The 21,140-nt window shown below is 40.5% G+C and overlaps 1 protein-coding gene across 1 annotated transcript in view; it reads right to left on the bottom strand.

Annotated features, from left to right (window-relative positions):
- Positions 1-6,606: 6,606 nt before the first annotated feature.
- The window catches only part of LOC306973993 (polyhomeotic-like protein 1), a 30,944-nt gene continuing 16,410 nt past the window's right edge, over positions 6,607-21,140 (bottom strand). The window contains exons 9-16 of the mRNA XM_079571105.1: positions 18,582-19,240; positions 16,999-17,134; positions 15,882-16,048; positions 15,433-15,517; positions 13,880-13,967; positions 11,441-11,666; positions 11,051-11,297; positions 6,607-7,305 (exon numbers count right to left, since the gene is read on the bottom strand). Of these exons, the coding sequence (XP_079427231.1) occupies positions 7,154-7,305; positions 11,051-11,297; positions 11,441-11,666; positions 13,880-13,967; positions 15,433-15,517; positions 15,882-16,048; positions 16,999-17,134; positions 18,582-19,240 (1,760 nt within the window). The 3' untranslated portion in view covers positions 6,607-7,153. The remainder of the gene's footprint in view (positions 7,306-11,050; positions 11,298-11,440; positions 11,667-13,879; positions 13,968-15,432; positions 15,518-15,881; positions 16,049-16,998; positions 17,135-18,581; positions 19,241-21,140) is intronic.

The raw sequence follows: 21,140 nt of genomic DNA, 5'->3' as shown, positions 1-21,140 counted from the left end.
CCTCCCAGTACCTTCATCACTATCGCTGGGTGAAAATCACCCAAACATGTGCCTGTAGGAAAAAGTGTCAAAGACAAAGCTGAAGCCCAGAGTCCCAGGACACTCAGATTAACCATCATAATGAAAATCACATAAATGCATTTGCTCTGGTGAAAATAGTGTTCTAAGGTTAATCTCTCCCAGAAGTAAAAATCCCATTGAAAATCTCCATAGAGTTTTTGAAACTACAGCGTTGGGATCAGCTCTGAGCAAACCTACCATAACATGCATCATTTAGCAAGAATGAAAATACCAAATACTTGAAAATGGGGTAAAATGCTTTGATAACTTTGCAGTGTTTACAGTTTTGGATAAATCTGCCGCTTATTTATTTTTAGAAAAGCCTCCAGAGATTCTGAATATGATTTTTGACATCAGGTAGGCGGGGCAGTTGTAATAATAATGTCTGGGGGCACAACATACTTGACTGTAAAGCTGAAAAGACGAGCAAAAGTGACATCACACAATGGTATTTATATAAAATTGTGAATAAAAACATCATCACTTGCTGCACTGATGTAAAAAGAAACAGATTTAAAACAGTTGCTTGATTATTTATTTGCAAATCGTTATTCGTTTCCCCTTCCCCAAAACAGTACCTATAAGATCTTACATTTTACATTTTAAATAGTTCAAAGTTCTGTCCTTTGAAGTAAAAAAATGTACGTTTGCATGGATTTGGCCTCGGTGAAAACCTCTTTAATTTGTAACACGTTTTAAAATCCAATTGGTCTCAAAATATAAATACACAACTACCAAAAATTAGCGTTTTTCTGAAAATACTGCCACGTTCACAAACAATTCGAGCCATGTATCTAAACTAAATATTATTTTCTGCTATGTGGAGAGAGCTAAGAGGAAGACAAAGAAGAGGCGGTTCTTTATGGATGTATCAGCTACTATTTAGTGAATGCAAAAAAAGGCAACCGTTTTGGAAAAAGTAAAAAAGTTAGCGTCACTAATATAAAAAGTCATGGTATGAAAAAGCCGTTTAAAAACACAATCGCTTCTCTAGACCTATTTGAAACTCGAAAAGGCCACAAAGTTCACAGAAACAAAGAATGAGAAAATGTCTACAGCTTAAAAGAAGGCAGTCCAGCAACGAAATGTGCATTTAAATACAAAAAGGCAAATATTACATTAATAACAACAGAGTTTAATGATCAGTCGTTCTCCCACTCACACAGACGGGAGACGGAAGAGCCGTGTCCACAAAGTAACGAGGAAGATGTTCGGGTATTTCTACAGAAAAATGAAAATGTCTCTCTTGGTGCTTGAAAGTGCTGCTTTGTGAGTTAATTAAGTCCTTTTTTCATTCTTCACATCATCTCAGGAAGTTATAAAAGCAGAGGAAGAAGAGTCAGTGATTTTTGGACATTATCCACGACAGAGAACCTTTAAAACTTGACAGAGGAAAAAATTGAAGGGAAAATATTAGAAAAGTCGAGTTTATACCATGATACAAAGTTGTTCCCTCATCAAAACAGACATGGAGCCGTGTTTCGAGCCACGTCTTTGAATAATCATTGAAATAAGTGCACTCCTCTCATCGTGGAGTAAAAGGCAGCATAATGTGACGAAAAATGACAAAAATGTGACAAAAATTTGATAAAAATGTGACAAAAAAATGTCAAAAATTTGACAAAAAAATGACAAAAATGTGACAAAAAAAATGACTAAAATGTGATAAAAATTTGATTAAAAAATGACAAAAATGTGACAAAAATTTGATAAAAATTTGACAAAAACGTGACAAAAAATGACAAAAATCTGACAAAAATGAGACAAAATGACAAAAATGTGACAAAAAAATGACAAAAATGTGATAAAAATTTGATTAAAAAATGACAAAAATGTGACAAAAATTTGATAAAAATTTGACAAAAATGTGATAAAAATTACTTCAGCAGTGGTAAATTTCAAATACTATCAGTAAAGAAGAGACAGTATTGGGAATAATGTTACAAAACCGTAAAAATAAGGCTTCACACTTGCTAACGGCATGCTGGTATAAGTAAATCCACAGCCCGATAAACACACTTTGAGCGCAGAACTGTTCAGTAGTGATGGGCCAAACGAGCTGAGGCACCGATACACATATACTGCGCTGAAAGCAACGCCTCAGCCGTCACTGTCATTTTGTATCATGTAGTGTCGTACGCAGCAAGCAGCAGCGACAATGGTTCAACAGATATAACGTGTAAAGCACAAGAGCCATCTGTTTAATTCTCTTTTATGTCCGTATTGAAGTGCAACTCAAAAGATATAGGCTAGTACATAATATAATTGTAATACTGTTTGTGTAGCTCTGTAAGGAGAGCGTTTCTAATCAGAGGGTCGTGAGTTCAAGTCAGATGATGATCTTTGATGGTTAAGTCCTTTGATTGACATCCACCGATTAAACAAAAGAATAATTAAATAAATAGAAATATTGCTGCTGCCATATTATTGTCACTGGCTCTATCCTTTATTAAAGGGGGGGTATTATGCAAAATCGACTTTTTCAAGCTTTACATCATGTCATTATGTGATTCCCTCACTAAAAACATGCCTGAAGTGTTGCCTTGGCACATTCACGTATTTCTGAGTAATCTGTAAAAACTCTGATGGCGGCCATTTTAGGGATAGGTTTGCCTGAGTCCTCCTAGGAACGCCCCCACCTCCTGGAGACGCCTCCGAGCTTTCGTCACCAGCCGAGTAACCAACCACTGCTCCTCAGCAGAACCCCCTCCCCACTGATGCCACAGACAGCGTGTGGAGGGGGCGTGTCTGAAAGGCTCAGAGGTTCTTAAAGAGACAGAGGCCTATTTCAAGACATTCGCTCCAGCCATTTTGAGAGAGCAATTTTATACAAGGCAGTTATTCTAATTTACTGCATTTACAGACCAACAGAAGGTTTGGTCATCATTGTAGTGGGATATAGACTGGTGCTATGTGACTGAAAAAAGCATAATACCCCCTCTTTAAATCTTGGTTTAAATCTTTTTTAGGTTGCATCACTGATTTGTCTCATTAATCCTCATTCTTTTGTTTCTATTCTCATTATCCAGAGCAGTTTTCCTCTTTCTAAATGATCTCTCTCAGCTGCTTAAACAGATCAATCCTGACGATTTGGTTCACATTTCTGAACGAGAATCAATGAGCTCAGTCAGTGTTGAGTTTGCCGTTTTCAGGCTCACTGCTGCAATGCTTTTTCACCACCAGATGGCGCCATCAAGCTTACCATCGTGATACAGTGTGATACAATTTGTAAAAGTGTGTGACACGTACTTTGAGGTGTCATCTACCCATTACTACAACAGAACGGCTCCGGGGATGGAGTTTGGGGTTTGAAACTTGTTGTGCTTCCTCTTTAACGCCGTAAAATCGAGGAAACACGGACGGAAACATTGAAGCAGTAGAAGAAGAATCGACCGAAGTGAACAAGATCACCTCAAAGGTCCGTTTTTGACGAGGGAACAGCTTTACAAGGTGGTTAAAAACTCAAAAAAGGTGATTCTGCAGGACATGTCTTGACAATTCCAACTCAAACCAAAACTTAAACCAGGGATTCCTCATGGAGCTTTATGTGCAAATCCCTCCGTGAGACAGAAACAGCATCCTCGTTACTTCATGGACACACGTCACAGTCCACCCACAGGTCCACAAACGTCTGCCAGAACAATCAGGATCTGCGCCGCTCTGTTATTCTGCAGATCACACTCAAAGCAGCCACTGTTCCAAGGTTATATAAATACTAATGAACAAACAAACAAATAAACTGTATGAGAACTTATTGAAATGTAGGGAAAAAAATGAAATCACAACCAAAAAAAAAAGGTGATTTCCTTGATATTTGAACCCTTTTTAAAATCTCTGAACTGGATCGTTTCTGGGCTTTATGGGACGCCTCTGAAGCCAATACCCTGTTCTCTCCCTGTACCCTGTTAATGAAGGCAAAACATGGGACCGTCCCCAAATAAAAAGTGCAAACTAAATGCCGTGGTGATGAGTGCTGCTTCGAATGTTTCCAACGACTGCTGTGAAAATAATCGCAAAGGAAAGTACGATTCAATTAAAGGAGAACGATGACCTACGCCCCAAAGAAAGGGCGGTTATGATTTATAAATAGGTTCTCAAATTACCAGGGAAAGCTCAGTATTTTGTAAACAAGAAGTCTCTCAGCTGGAGAGAAGATGTTTGTTTCAACAGGCAGCAGCAAGTCAAATGTAATACCTTTTTAATGCCCAAATACTGTATTTAATCCAAGCACAATTTATTTCTTAAGATTTGCAAACATTCCATCAAACAGAGGAATGAAGGGAAACTTTAGTGTTCAAAGGCAGATTAGACGCAACAAGACACTTTTGAGCAAAGAATTGTGGACAAGTCCTGCCAAAACTGCAGCTGAATTTGTTCGACCATAACTTTCGGATTTTCAACAAACTCATGCAAATATAATAGTAAAACAATGCCATAATTTTACCCCCAGAAATTGATTTAATGCCAGATTGAGTTAAACTTAAAGGGGTGTATTATGCAAAATCTTTTTCAAGCTTTACATCATGTTATTATGTCACTCCCTCATTAAAAACATGCCTGAAGTGTTGCCTTGGCACATTCACGTATTTCTGAGTAATATGTAAAAACTCTGATGGCGGCCATTTTAGGGATAGGTTTGCCTGAGTCCTCCTAGGAACGCCCCCACCTCCTGGAGACGCCTCCGAGCTTTCGTCACCAGCCGAGTAACCAACCACTGCTCCTCAGCAGAACCCCCTCCCCACTGATGCCACAGACAGCGTGTGGAGGGGGCGTGTCGGAAAGGGTCAGAGGATCTTAAAGAGACAGAGGCCTATTTCAAGACATTCACTACAGCCATTTTGAGAGAGCAATTTTATACAAGGCAGTTATTCTAATTTACTGCATTTACAGACCAACAGTAGGTTTGGTCATCATTGTAGTGTGATATAGACTGGTGCTATGTGACTGAAAAAAGCATAATACCCCCTCTTTAATGTTCTTTAATGACTGTTAAGGCCGTCATTCAGGCATTAGATACTGATGACTTCTGGGACTAGATGCAAGTCATTTTTATGCTCACTACTGCCACCTCAGGTCTAACGCGCAACTGCAGATTCTATATTAAGCTCGTGCCTGACCGTGGGACCCTTTTAGCAGCAGTTGTGGTGAATCAGTCTGGGCTCATTCTACACATTAGGACATGCATAATTTTAACATTTTTAAACTCTGTCTAGTCCCTTTAATGCCCCACAGAAATCCTCCTGTGTAAACTTACAAACTAGCTCATTCCTTTACATTAGATCTATAAATCAACCTTTGATTCCAAAACTTGAGTAAAACATCCCACTGTTGAGAATTTAGTGACCACAAGTTGTGCTCTCAGTCGTCTAGAAAAATAAATCTGTAAAAGTTTAAAAAGACTGGAGTGAGTTGTTTGAGTTGAGGATGTTTTACCTACGGATTCACCGATCTGGTACTGGTATCGGATATCGGAGTCCATATGGTTAAAAAAAAAGATATTGGGTATCGGCTACAAATATCCGACACCAGTTTTGGCTCTCACTGCTTTAAAAACTTAACTTTGACCGACTAAATCTGTGAATATGGGCTTGTTGTACACTGCCAAAAGTGGATTCTAAGCAAGTAAAAAAATTCTTACTTAGATTTTTTTTCTCAAGAAAACTTTGCTCGGCAAAACATTATTACTTTTTAGGGAAAAAATAAGTGATTTTAGGAAATAAAATCTAGCCATTTCTTGTTCAGATAAATTTACTAAAAACATGTTATTTTTTCTTGTAACAAGAAAGAAAAACTTTTTGAATCTTCTTCAACATTAGACAGAAGAATATTCTTCTTATTTTACGAAAAAATAAGATCATAGATAATACATTCCATTCTTTAAAGGGGGCGGCATGGTAGTGCAGCGGTTAGAGCCTCAGCTTCACAGCTCGAAGGTCCCGGGTTCAATTCCCACCAGGACGGGGCCTTTCTGTGTGGAGCATGTCTGCGTACGTTTCCCCTACCACTAAAAACATGTGCAATAGGTGAATCCTCCAGCCTGGCTCCACATCATGGAGACGGGTCTCTGGGGGCAGGCAGTATTTTCCTTAAATATTAGTATTTATTAAGAACATTTTCCTCAAAAATGTGTGGAATTTAGAACATTTTACTTAAATCAAGCAACATTTAAGTAAAATACCCCACAATTTTTCACTTTTTCATGTTTTCCTTAAATTATTCCATCTTCTGAGGACATTTTGCTTAATTCTAGCTATTTATTCGCTTAAATTAAGTGTTTCTTTCTTGTTTTATGATGAGAAAAATATTCTAGAAATAAGAATTCTTAGCAAGAAAAAAATGCTTACCCCATTGGCAGAATTTTTTCCTTAAAACAAGACAAAATGTCTTATTTTAAGATTTTTTTCCCTTGTTTTTAGTAGGGTACTTTTTGCAGTGTATCAGACCCGTCCAGTCACCAAATCCGATCCAATCTGATGCTCTCAAAATGCTCAGAACGGATACCTTAATTTTGCAATGTACAATATTGTGTCCCAACTACCCAGATTAGAATATGACCCATTTCTATCTGTGTGTGTGAGCAAAGGAAATGCTTCAGTGCTGATCTTTAGGTAATATTAGTTTGAGATTCTCATGTCTGTCCCTCCACGTCCCGCCGTATCACATGACTTGTCCGACCGATAGAACCATGTTTACAAAATACTGAGCGATCCAAGATTCAACTTAGACTCTGACCGTGAAGCTTATTCCTGACAGCAACATAATGGCATGATTTTAGCTTATAAATTAATTCTAGTAACTGGTGAAACGATGGGGAAGGCGTGCGTCCTACAGTCTCCTGCGGTTCGTGATCCTTCAGGGAAATTGTAAACAAACGTAAAGTGTAAAAAAACGAAACATGAGACACTGACGATAACAGGAAATACTTCTCACCTTCGCTTAGTGTTACTTGTGTCAGTCTCTCAGGGTGCTGAACTACTCCAAGTACAATACAAAATAAATAAATCATTGGCCTAGAGGCTGACTTCCCCAAACACTGGTGCAAAGTAAAACCTTCCTTCCCCCCCCCCGCGTGTCTCTGCTCTCCGCCGGCGCCTCAGTCTTTCAGGTTGTTGATGTGGGCGCAGATCTTCAGAGCGGGGCCCAGTTTGATGTTCATGGTGGACATAAGGTGCTCCTCCTTCAGCAGCAGCAGCGCCTGTCCGTCGATCTCCTGAGAGAGGAACTGGGACGCCAGATCTTCACAGCCTGCGGAGGAGGACACAGTCAGTACGAAGTTTTTATGTGTTGTCTTTAAAGCACTTTTGTCGAGATTGTTCTTCAATACTGCTGGAGAAACCTGACGGGTGCAGCATAGTCACGAGCTTCCGAGCTGGAGGATTAGCCTAACAGGAGCACCGTGATGATCTGGAATGGCTGAAAAGGTTTGTGAAGAGGATCAGCACAGACTATGATTTGTGGATTTCCCAGTGGCAGCCTGACCTTATAACCAGGGCCGTAGCCAGGATGTAAAAAACAGTGAGGTCCGGATAGTTCTTTAAACCGGGGGGTCTGGGGGTCCTCCCCCAGGAATTTTTTTAAAGATTCAGATGTAATTTCCTGTATTTTAAGTGATCAAAAACACTTTTGTCTCATCCTTAAGCTGTTTTCAAAAATTGCAAAAGTGGATGTGTCGGACATGCAGATGGTGCAGACTGGACTCGCTTCCATCAGTCTATCCATGGGCAGTGGGTGCAGCCGTGCACCCCCTGAAGTTTTAGGTGACGAGTCACGTACCCCCTACTTTGACATGTTGAATATCACAAAATAAAATCTATTTAATATCTATTTCATCCATTATTACTGTAAGCAGGTTTTTCAAACATTTGTGCTCGCCTGAGTGAGAGGCAATAAGAATGTCTTGTCCTAAATAAACACTAAAATATTAAATGAAAATGTCAGTTTTTAAGTGTTTTGAAAACGAGGCTGTGGGTGTGAACGGGTAAAGCTGAGGGTTTTGCTTTGGCTCATTCTGAACATCAGACTCTGTGCTCTGGCCCCGCCCCCTCTGCGTCGCCCTCACTGTCAAACCACTGGAGCTACAAAGGTGAACGCGCTGGTTTAAGCTCTCATTAAAGCGAAGATCATTTATACACAGGACAATCTCTGCATGAGACAGAAACAAAGTGAGCAGCAGAGGAGGAGAGCAATGATGAGGCACAGACGCTTCTCCTCTCGCTCCTCAGATCAGAATGAAGAAAACTCCTGTTAGAAATCGAAGTCACCATCAGTCTGAGGCACTGGCTCCTCTCTCTTTATGACAGAGAGTAAAGAAACTGCATCTCGATCAAACTTTGGCGCGGTTCATGCTAAAAGCGCTGCTGTTGTAGTGAGGCTGACACACAGCTGCGCCCGCGCCTCCGCAGAGTTTTACGCACTCGGGTCCAAAGCAGCTCATGAGGTCCGGTTTCAGAGTGGACACATTTAGGTTCAGAACAGGCTCATCCACGTCTGAACTAGAGGCTCTTCCGCCTGTAGAAGCGCGTGTTTACAACATTCATTTGCGCAGGATTCGGTGTGAAAAAAAAAAAAAAAAGCTAAAATTTTACCGAGGTCCGGACCTCGGTGACCTCAATGGTAGATACGGCCATGCTTATAACCCTCCATTATAATTTCCCTGCATGTGCGTCTGTTTCTGATCTCAGTGGCCGCGTTACATCGGTTGAACTTCAACCTACCATTCAGCGAGCGGGGGAGGCGGGGCTTGTAGGTGACGTCAAGCATTTGCGCCGGATTTGCCGGTTGCAGTCTGGCAATGGCAGCGGAAGCTCTTCAATCTGTTCGGGCTCGGTTCCCAAATATCCAGAAATTGAAAATGAAAGCTGCTGTCCCCAAGAGTTATGATAGTGAGTGAAAGAGCGTTACTCACTCACATACATCACGATCAAACGCTAGCAATTGCGTAAAATCAGATCCAATCGTTTCACACTTTAAACCTTCCACCTGAAAACGGAGCTCAATTGTGGTGAGACCAGGCTAGGACTGAACCACAGAGAAAAAATATATAGATGTCGAGCGTCAGGCTTCATCTAACAACCAACTGCTTAGGGCTGGGACAAAATATTGGATCAGATTGTGACTTAGTACTGTAATACTTTCAATGGGCTCTATGCACAGTGACCCCCCGTGATTTCCGCCTGGACAGTAAACCAGACGCTGTCCTTCCTGTCCGTTATCTCTTCCCATTAAGAATTAGCAGGTCCCACAGAAATTAAGCGATAGCTCCAGATTTGGTAAAGGACAGCGAGTAAAAAAATGTGGCTGGAGCAGGTTAGAAAATATTACGTAAGGACTTCACTGGAGGAAACCTCCGTGTTCATAACGGTGGATGTTTTTGTCTTGAGGCTAACGCGGCTAACAAAATAAAATTTAAACTAGCGCAAAGTTTAGAACGAGCCTGCGCAAAAAAGAATCGTCCTGTTAGTAGTTTAAATAATATTTACTTGTTTACATGTTATATTATAATTTTTTAACGCTAGCCTTTAGCTCTAAGATAAAAGCTCCGCCCTTATGACAGCTGGCGTTTCCTTTGGGTGCTGGATTCACAGCAAACATGACGTTTGTAATACTTTGCTGTGACTGTCCATCAGTAACTCGTTGTCCTTAACCAGATCCTGAGCTTCTCTATTGTGGGACCTGCTAGTTGTGAAGGTAAACGATCTCTGACAGGAAGTCCAGCGTCTGGCTTTCTGTCCAGGAAGACGTCATGTGGGGAAACTGTGCATATAGCCTACACTTGTGTTTGGGGCATTTTTCAATAAATGTCAAATGGTATTTGGTTTACAAACTTTGGACACATTTTAACGTAAACATAAGGTTTCATAATTACTGTATCGCAATGCGCATCAGATCGTGACAAAAGTGGATCATCCTGCTGCGCTCTCCTTATTGAGTGACACCTCCGTGACATATATTAATGTATTGGAGCGAGGAGAGAAGGAAAGAGACGGCTCTTGTGATTCACGGTTAAAGGCGTGTTAAAGCAGAACTTTTTTTTTTTTTTTTTTCATTTTTGCTTTCTTTTTTTTTCCTTCTTAACAATAAACAGAAAAACAGAAACAAAGGAGAAAACAGCGGCTAAATAAATAAATAAATAGTTAAATCAATAGTGTAATATAAAAAAATTAAAAAAAGATAATAATAAGATAATAAAATTCTTAATTTATGTCAGTGTGTGAATTTTGCAACCTCCTGTATAAGCAGATATTACACACATATACGTTTCTACACATATATATATACACACATTCCCACTATTTTTTGTTTTATACAAGAAAACACGGGTACGTTATATCTGCACATAGATTATTTTGTCAAGGTTTAAGTTTAGCACACTATTCATTTTGATTAGTTTTATATGAAACTCCAGTTGATTTCATGATTTTTATTTTACTTTATTTCTTTATTTTATATATATTTTTTAGCTTAAACTACATCAATTTTTCACTTATTAATTGTCCGTGAGAGTAAATACTACGCTGACAAAGGGAGAGAGGGATATTGTACATCCAATTACACAATGGAAATAATTTTAGCTAGCTTTGCCTGTTAGCCTGCTAGCTTCTTCTGATGATTAGTGTGTATTGGTTGCTCCAGTCCGGTGGCAGTCAATGATCAGCGTCAATGACCAGCAGGCCATATTTCCGTATCAATAAAAGTGCTTATTATTTTCTGCAAATGTTGTCGGCGACTGGTTTGATCCAGCAGTGGTGGAAAAGAATCAGCAAGAGCTAGCAGAACCCTCTTGAGAAAAAGATGGTTCAAACACGGTTATTTATGAGCATCTAAACGCACAAATCTCACAACCACCCAGCAGTTTAATGGAAAAAGATGAAAAAATGAAAGGAAACATAAGCCCCTGGAGAATGCAAACTGGAACCCTGGACCTTCTTGCTATGAGGTGCTAACCACTCTGCCTTAAACAGTTCAACACCCTCTGCCTTCACTCTGGTACCTTGCAGTGATGAGATGAACTGGGACACCTCCTGGACGCTCCACTGTCCCGGGCTGGACAGGGGGCAGCTGGGGGCCGAGGGCGGGGCCGGTGCAGGGGGCGGGACCGGTGCAGGAGGGGGAGGGGCCTGTTGAGGGGGCGGGACTTGGTGACAGGAGGCGGAGGAGGCGGGAGAGAGGGACAGGGGGTCGTCTTCATCCTCGTCTGCACTGGACTCCTCCTCCGAGCGACTGGACTCGGACCCGCACTGAGAGGAAAGAGATCGACATTAATGTGGAACCGGGGCCTCCAAATGCGGCTCATCGGACGGGGAAATGAGGAAAGTCTTTGGGGAGGGACTTGGAAAGAGCTTGGGTTGTCCAGCCTTAGTGTGTCCTAAGTGTGTCTAACCTTGTCTTGCGCCGCCCGTCCTGCGATCTTTGCACTGGCGATCTCCGAGCTGGTTCTTCGCGGGACCCTCCTCCGCACCGTTGCCCCGTCGTCGTCGGAGTGCGACCTCTCGCTCCGGTCCGCCCTGGTCCTCTCCCGGTCCCTGTCCTGGTCTTTGGATCGCTCCTGGGCCGGGTCGGGGCGGTTCTGTCGGGAGGCCGGGTGCTGCCTGAAGCTCACGTTGTACCTGGGAAACAGTGATGTTTTTAACAATGGAAGCAGTTTAGACCTGCCATTCCCAAAGTCAAGTCTGTTGTGGAACATGTTTAATACAAAATCCCACAAAGAGCCCACAATAAGACTTTGCATCAGTCAGAAGTCATGTTTTTATGATAGAGACGGCCCCTGCCCTGGGGAGCTTAAAGGAGTAGGCCACCGTTTTTACATACTGAGATATGTTCTTACCTTAGCTTTGACGAGTTCTTTAGGACCTGTCTGATCTTCCCCCGTGCCTTCAGTCACGTAAACACAGCGCAGACGGCGTTAGCATTTAGCCTCTCCCTCTCTCCTCTATAGCTCCAAAACAGGTCAAGATAGAAGCTACCAAGCTCTTCCACGTTTTCCCTATTTAAATATGGTTACGTGAAGTGTTCCACTACAAAGTATAATTACACAAAATTAAACAATGTGGATTTTCTAAGCGGATAAAAGGGGGGACTATATTGTAAGGCGTAATAATACCAGGAGTAGTTCGAAATCTGTGCCGTAATCTTCACTTTACTGTGCGGATGCCAAATTACTCCTGGTATTATTACGCCTTACAATATAGTCCCCCCTTTTATCCGCTTAGAAAATCCACATTGTTTAATTTTGTGTAATTATACTTTGTAGTGGAACACTTCACGTAACCATATTTAAATAGGGAAAATGTGGAAGAGCTTGGTAGGTTCTATCTTGACCAGTTTTGGAGCTATAGAGGAGAGAGGGAGAGGCTAAATGCTAACGCCGTCTGTGCTGTGTTTACGTGATTGAAGGCACGGGTGAAGATCAGACAGGTCCTAAAGAACTCGTCAAAGCTAAGGTAAGAACATATCTCAGTATGTAAAAACGGTGGCCTATTCCTTTAATATTTGCTGATGTGTCTTACTTTGTGTCCTGTTAAAGGTCCAGATGCTGCTGCCTCCACCACGCAAGCCACTATCACATACAATTACTTAATCCTTTTCCAGTGTCCGACTTCGTTCGTTGCCCTTTCATGTTGAGGCCGTTACGCGAGATTACGATAAAGGTTATAAAAACATTGAGCATCACTTTGAGCTCCTTCCATCAGGCCACAGATACAGACTTCCTTGTGCTAAGAAAAATGTGTATAGGAATTCTTTGATGTTCTGTGCATCAGGGGCTGAGTAAGTCATAACCCCTAATGTTCAACTAACTCAGTCAGTTACAATCCTTTTCTTTTGATGGTGAATCTGCTGCCGTTTTATGTATGCCGCATGTATTTAATTATATCCCCTCATGGAACCGCCACCTTAACATGGTGGAGGATTTGAGCGCCCGAATGATCCTGGAGCTCTGTTGTCGGGGGCTTTGTGCCCCTGGTAGGGTCTCCCAGGGCAAACAGGTCCAAAGTGATGGGTCAGACAAAGAGCGGTTCAGAAGCCCCTTATGAGAGACCACCAGGCCCGGTTAGAACCATGAGGCCGACCTTCTGTGGACCCACCACCTGCAGGAGGAGCCATAAGGGGCTGGTGCAATGTGATTTAGGCAGCTCCAACAGCGGCCCCCACGACCCGGAAACGGAGAAGTGGAAGAAAATGGATGGATACATTTAAATATATTTACTAGGCAAATGTTCTAGTATGTGAGCAAGCCGAAGGCAAATTTCTGTCATCATTGTGTAATGTGCATGGTGGAAGTTTTTCTGTTCTATTCTATTCCATCTCTTTTCAAGTAGATAATCCTGCTTTATGGCCACCAGGGGGCCCCAGACCCCACTTTGGGAACCACCTGTTGAGAATGCTGATGAATGATTAATATCATAAAGACACAAAAACATAAAACTCACAAAAGCTGATATGAATGATACACAACAGAAGCCACACAGAATCACACGCGTGAGATTTTCCTTTTCTGTACATTTTGCCAAAACTTTTATAAAATGACCCATATAAACTGTATGAACAACCTTGCAGAATTATTTTTTTTAACTAGTCTACATGACTCGTTTCAATTGGAGCAAAGCAATACTTTGTCAAAACATTCCAACACTTTTCATTCTTTAAAATCTGAAAATATAGACAAGAAGCTTTTGCTCACAACTGTCTACAACCGTAACTCTGCATTTTGATATATTACTATACATTTAAAGCTCTTTCTGCCATAATTAAAGCCATGATTCTGAACTCTCTGGTGGCTTTTGTTGCAGACGGTCATGAATGAGATGCAGTAATGAAGTACCTCTTTGCACAGGACATGGAGCAGAAGCGCTTAGTGCCTCTGAACTGGCTCTCAGGGGCAAAGTTCTTACAGTATTCACACTTCAGCACTGCGGAAAACACACAAACAACATAAGTTATTATTCACAGCCCGTCTGAGGAACCAAACAGCCGTCTGTCGTTATCGCTGCGACTGTCCCAGTGTCACTTTGAGGGAAAAAGATCTGCTCTGTAATTACGGCGCATTCCTGAGGCTCATTCTCACGGGGAAACAGTAAACACTGAGTCAAGAGCAGAATGTTAACACTGTGCTTTCTACTCTTACATCAGAAATAATAGTTATATATGAAAGATCAATAAGGAATTACTTACAATCTTGACTATTAGGCCTTTGAACTTAATTTTAAGGCCAAAATATAATGATTTTAACCCCTTATCTCCCACCTGAACCGAGCACATTTTCTCCAGTTTGGCTTTACCCCAGTCCAAAAGCTGTCAAAAAAATGACAAAAAATTACCAAAAAAAATTGACAAAAATGTGATAAAAAATTGATGAAAAAAATGACAAAAATATGAAAAAAATATGACAAAAAATGACCAAAAAAATGACAAAAATGTGACAAAAATGTGATAAAAATGACAAAAAATTGATTAAAAAAACTGACGAAAAAATGACAAAAATATGACAAAAAATGACCAAAAAAATTGAAAAAAATGTGATAAAAAATGTGATAAAAAATGAAAAAAAAAATGATTAAAAAAACTGACAAAAAAATGACAAAAATGTGACAAAAAATGACAAAAAAAAAGAAAAATGTGATAAAAAATGTATGCAAAAAAATGACAAAAATGTGACAAAAATGTGATAAAAATGACAAAAAATTGATTAAAAAAACTGACGAAAAAATGACAAAAATATGACAAAAAATGACAAAAAAAATTGAAAAAAATGTGATAAAAAATTGATGAAAAAATGACAAAAATGTGACAAAAATATGATAAAAAATGAAAAAAAAATTGATTAAAAAAAATGACAAAAAAATGACAAAAATGTGACAAAAATGACAAAAAAAAAAGAAAAATGTGATAAAAAATTTATGAAAAAAAATGACAAAAATGTGATAAAAAATTGATGAAAAAAATGACAAAAATATGACAAAAAATGACAAAAAAGTTACAAAAATGAGTTGAATACCCAACGAAAAAATGATGGAAAAAAAATATGATGACGTGAGGAAAAAGATCCTCTCGGTTCAGGCGGGAGTTAAGAATCAGTGCATTTATAGCTTAGACACATTTGCATCCATTTGAATAAACTGAGGAATTTAAATGCAGACTAGACACAATAGGAAACTTCTGAGCAAAAATGTAGGTAAAATTGAAAGACAAATTACAGAAATTTCCAGCAAAACCTGCAACTGAGTTTGTTTACTTATATTTTCGATAAAGGCCTGGAACTGTAATCTGCAGAACCGGCTCCTCGAAGCCATGGCCTCGACACAAAGACACATTTCCTACAGTGGAAATCTCTTATTTCAAATGTCTGGAATAATAATGTCTGGAAGGCGGTGTTACCTGTGGCTGTCGTTTCTGATTCGTCATTCTCAAGGCTGTCGTTAATAAGCTCCTCCCCCGAAGAGTCTTTGACTGGCCCACACACCTGTCAATCAAACAACGCGGTTAATACAATGATCTGGTATTCTTGTCAGACTATGAGGGTGAAATGGACTTTATCCCAGACTTTTTCAACGTGAGTAGAGTCCAGAATCAGTCTAAGTGTATTATACCAGCTCTGGGCAAATATTTTAACTTGGGTAAATATTTTGGCTTCTCTATTCACCCCGGCTGAACCTATACCATACGGGGGCAGCAGCAGAGGCAGAGAAGGTGAGAGTTCAGCTTCCTGACAGCCCTTCCATGTCCTTCCCTCCCCACTGTTGCCTAAAGTGCAGTCGTTTTCTAAAGCCTGTATTTTCTGAACTGAAGTGGAAGCAGACGGTGCTTGTGAAACCTACAGCACTCACGGGGAAAGGCTCCGCCCCCTCCTGGATCACGAAGCCTTCGATGAGGTGCGTGAGGACGTTGGGTTTGACCACGGCCTGAGGAGGAGGACCGCGCTCCGTCTGACCACAGCCGCGGGACACCGTCAGCACCGGGGACACGGAGGGGCCGCGGGCGGGCGAGGCGGAGGCTGGAGGGAGAGGGAATTAATGTTACTGCTACGCTTAAGAGAACCTCAGAGTATAAGAGTTTCTACAGGCGGCAGCAAGTCAAATCTAATGCTTTTTAATAACAGGAGAGTTAATAACTTGAATCCCGCCTGAACCCAGAGGATCTTTTTCTTCACGTCACCACGTCAATTTTTTTAATCACATTTTTGAGTGGTTTTTTTTGTAATTTTTGTCAAATAAAAATAAAAATAAAAAAGTCAAATTTTTATCACATTTTGTCCATTTTTTGTCACATTTTGTTAAATTTTTTTCATTTTTTTGTCAATTTTTTATCAAATATTTGTAATTTTTTTGTTAATTTTTTATCACATTTTTGTCATTTTTTGGTCACTTTTTTGTTACATTTTTTGTCATTTTCTTGTCACATTTTTGTCACTTTTTTGTTAAATTTTTTGTCATTTTTTGGTCACATTTTTGTCATTTTTTTGTCACATTTTTGTCATTTTTTGGTCACATTTTTGTCATTTTTTGGTCACATTTTTGTCATTTTTTTGTCACATTTTTGTCATTTTTTTGTCACATTTTTGTCATTTTTTTGTCACATTTTTGTCATTTTTTGTCACTTTTTTGTCATTTTTTTGTCACATTTTTGGTCAATTTCTTGTGATATTTTTGTGCCATTTTTGCCACTTTTTCCATCAATTTTTTGTCACTTTTTTGTCAATGTTTTCTCACTTTTTTGTCACATTTCCATCATTGTTTTCGTCTCAGTTTTGTTGCTTTTTTCACAGCTTTTTCCCAGAAGCTTTTGGACTGGGGTAAAGCCAAACTGGAGAAAATGTGCTCGGTTCAGATGGGAGTTAAGGGGTTAATAGATATAACCATAATAATAAAAAAAAACACAATTTCAAATAACAAAATCCCAAATCCAAGGTGATCAAAGCTGCTCATCTAAGTTTGAAGGACTGACCTGTTTGTTCGTGATTGGTTGGGAGCACAGGGTCGTGGTCTTTCATTGGTTGGAGCCGCGGAGGGGAGGGGCCGTCTTCGTCGTGGGCTGAATTAGCGTCGGATTTTCTCTTCAGAGAAGTCGATAACTGCTTTCCCTTAAAAAAAACACACAAATGTAAATCTAAACAATTTAAAACAAGCCATATTTAGCCAAAAGCATTACAAGTTCTTTTGTAATAAGCAACAAAATGGCTTCTACTCGAGCTATACAATTAAACACATTATTGTTAATGCAACATTAGCTGAAGCATTATCAAAATCACAAGTGCCTCAGATAAAAACAAATGCTTAAACTGTTTTTAATTAAATGGAATTAGGGCTTAGCCGTTAATCGAATTTTAAACTGATCGTGATTTTAATAAAGGTCGATCACAATAATCTCGTGGTGCGTTTTAATTGAGGAGAATCGGCCAGTCCTCTCGCATTCTGGAAAAAAATATGGACGGTGCAGCTGCAGGTCAATCCCAGACAGGTTAATCAGCTACAAAGTTGTGTTAACTCGTCTAAAGAGCAAAACAGAAACACGTGAGGAGCCTCAGAGGAACAGGACACACACGGGGATGAAGAGTTTACCTTTGAAGAGGAAAACTATCATCGCTATTTGGACCATGTGGATTTGTTTTGAGGAGCAGCCGTGGATCAGCTGGACGGTTTACTCATGTCATTATGAACATACTAAGTTGTTAGCGCTTCACCCTGTGATGTCGTGGCCTTTGAGGCTCCGCCCACAAACATGAGCTCGTTTTCTGCTTCTGACATTCTTCAAAAATGTAATTCTAGTCACTGGGTCCATGATCTCTCTGTACAAGACCAAATATTTCCTCAAAAACAAAATAACTGTTCCTCTATATCAGTGTTAATTTTGACAACATATTTTAATTTAGTTTTAGTCTTAGTCTTTTGATGAAAATGTAGTTCAATTTTAGTCTAGTTTTAGTAAAAAAAAATCTAAAATTGCAAGTAAATTTACTCGACTAAATTTAAGACGAATTTAGTCGACTTTGCATTGATAATATTCATTATAATCATATTTAATCTTGTTCCTCTGCTTCATGGAGCTGATCCTTTGGCAGTGAATTTACATGATCTGAGGCTCTTTCAGACGGTCAGTAGAAGTTTGGATGATTTTAGTCTCTCCTTTTCATTTTTATTTAGTCTTATTTTAGTCGACTAAAATATCTGGACATTTTAGTCATAGTTTTAGTCTCATGTAAAACTTTTAATTTAGTTTTAGTCCAATTTTAGTCGTCAAAAATATCACTTTGACTAAAATTAAGACTAAATATTTTAGTCGACGAAATTAACACTGCTCTATATATGGGGAAAATAATCGTGATAATTTTTTTTCCGAAATTGCCCTATTCAAACATATTGAATCAAACAGAACTTTCTCACATGAAAAAAGCACTGGTTTAAATAATATGGGGCTCTTTCAAAATGTATTATTGGATGTTCTTCCCTTTATATTCTGTTTTATAAGTCAGTTTTAGTAATTAACTGCTTTTAAATTAGTTTCAGTCAGATTCTCCACTCCAGTGTTACCTGCGTCGTGTGGTTTCTCGCTGAATCTCCGTTGGCCACCGCTCGCTGGTCGTCCGTTGCCCTTGACAACCGTGACGAAGGAGGGACCGCGTGAGACGGCTGCGAGGGAGGGGCGGGGCTCGGGTTAACGTGTCCGTTCTGTCCCGCGCTCTGATTGGTCCGCGGGTGCACCTGGGACACCTGCGGAGCCGCGGGGGGCGCCTCGCTCTGGGACTGCAGCGCCTTCAGTCCCGCCCCCCTCCCTCCCACAGCTCCCGCCGCGCTCTCCCGGGACGCGATCGACGCCACCATCGTCAGCAGACTGGACGAGCCGCTCAGGACGGGCGCCGCCCCCTCTGGGCCGCAGTTGTTTCGGGCCAAAGCCAAGGCCTGGGTGTTGCCTAAAGTGCTGGGTCTGGCGCCGACGATCTGGACGGGGATGTGCGGCGCCTGGCTGGAGTTGGCGGCGGAGGAGGAGGAGGTGGTGGTGGTGGTGGGCGGGGCCGGGAGGATGGGCGGGTGGTTTCGGGACGGCAGCTGCAGAGGGAGTCTCAGCCCCTGCAGCGTCGTCTTGGGCTGGATCGGGACAGGACCGTTTCCGGACTTGTCGGACCCCGCGGAGCCTTTATGCAGAGGCTGGCGAGAGTGGAGCTGAGCGGAGAGCAGGTGCGGCCCGTCGCCTGCAACGAGAGGCCGGGAACAATTACAACCGATGACAACAACCTGCAAGAGCCAGACTGATACGACAGGGGCAATCAGGGCTGGGTACAATAAAACACAGGTATAGAAAGACCACGTTTTGATGCTGTTGGTCCAGCGACAGCATCAAAGGAAGTGTTTTGTTTTTTCCAGCTCAAAAAAATGATACAAATTAAAAGAAATGGTCTTTTATGGAATAAAGTAACACTGTTTTGTTTTCTGGTTCTAGATGACAAACATTTGATAAAGGTATCGGAAAAAAGTATTGTTCAGGTATCGGTATCAGTAGAAAAAAAAAAAAAACACGCACATCCAGTCTAAATTAGTGTGCAGGATCAAAGTAGAATAATATTACTTACACCAATCTCAGGCTTGCTACTCAGTATGACGGGTACCCTGAGATTGGTATAACCACAAAATATAAAAAAGCAAACATGTATGTTGTGCACACAACTTTAAAGAGGGGGTATTATGCTTTTTTCACTCACATAGCACCAGTCTATATCACACTACAATGATGACGAAACCTTCTGTTGGTCTGTAAATGCAATAAATTAAAATAACTGCCTTGTTTAAAATGGCTCTCTCAAAATGGCTGTAGTGAATGTCTTGAAATAGGCCTCTGTCTCTTTAAGAACCTCTAAGCCTTTAGACACGCCCCCTCCACACGCTGTCTGTGGCATCAGTGGGGAGGGGGTTCTGCTGAGGAGCAGTGGTTGGTTACTCGGCTGGTGACGAAAGCTCGGAGGCGTCTCCAGGAGGTGGGGGCGTTCCTAGGAGGACTCAGGCAAACCTATCCCTAAAATGGCCGCCATCAGAGTTTTTACAGATTACTCAAAAATACGTGAATGTGCCAAGGCAACACTTCAGGCATGTTTTTAATGAGGGAATGACATAATAACATGATGGAAAGCTTGAAAAAGTCGATTTTGCATAATACCCCCCCTTTAAGGTTTCCGTGACTGCATCAGGTGACTGTTCATGTGACTTTGCTAATCAAACACACCCTATAGTACTGTGTGTATGCGTCCTAGTCCTTCATGTCTGAGGAGGGGCCGTTACATATGGTGTAAGTAATAAATACTCTGTGGGAGCTGTGTAGCTGTGCGGGCACTTTTTTCTCATCCAGGTATCGGTATCAAACATCTTTTAACGGCACCCTGCCCTAATGCCAATAACAATAGCACAACAAATTCATTCAGGTCAACAGTTGTTATAAATTGGGATCAAGGTTGACAGGTTGAATCAAGCTTTTCACAGATAAATTACACCACATTAGGCAGAAATAATATTGTGTCAGCAGCTGCTTTGTCTGTCTGTGGTGCATTGGTTCATCGACCTGCTAATGCGTTCATATCGCTACAGTATTTAATTGGGAAAATACTGCCCTGAGAAAAGAGGCAGACTTAAAGGAATAGGTCACCGTTTTTCCATACTGAGATATGTTAGAGAATGTTAGAGAAAACGTGGAAGAGCTTGGCAGCTTCTATCTTCACCTTTAACCCCTTAACTCCCACCTGAACCGAGCACATTTTCTCCAGTTTGGCTTTACCCCAGTCCAAAAGCTTCTGGGAAAAAGCTGTGAAAATAGCAACAAAACTGAGACAAAAACAATGATGGAAATGTGACAAAAAAGTGAGAAAACATTGACAAAAAAGTGACAAAAATGTAACAAACAAATGACAAAAATTGGATTAAAAATTGACGAAAAAATTACAAAAATGTGACAAAATGTTGCAAAAAAATACAAAAATATGATAAAAATGTGACCAAAAAATTCTAAAAAATTGACAAAAAATGACCAAAAAAATGACAAAAAAGTTACAAAAATGAGTTCAATACCCAACAAAAAAATGATGGAAAAAAAATCTGATGACGTGA

The sequence above is a fragment of the Gobius niger genome (assembly GCF_951799975.1).
Source record: "Gobius niger genome assembly, chromosome: 14".
Lineage (NCBI taxonomy): Eukaryota > Metazoa > Chordata > Actinopteri > Gobiiformes > Gobiidae > Gobius > Gobius niger.
This window is presented reverse-complemented; position numbering and strand designations above follow the sequence as displayed.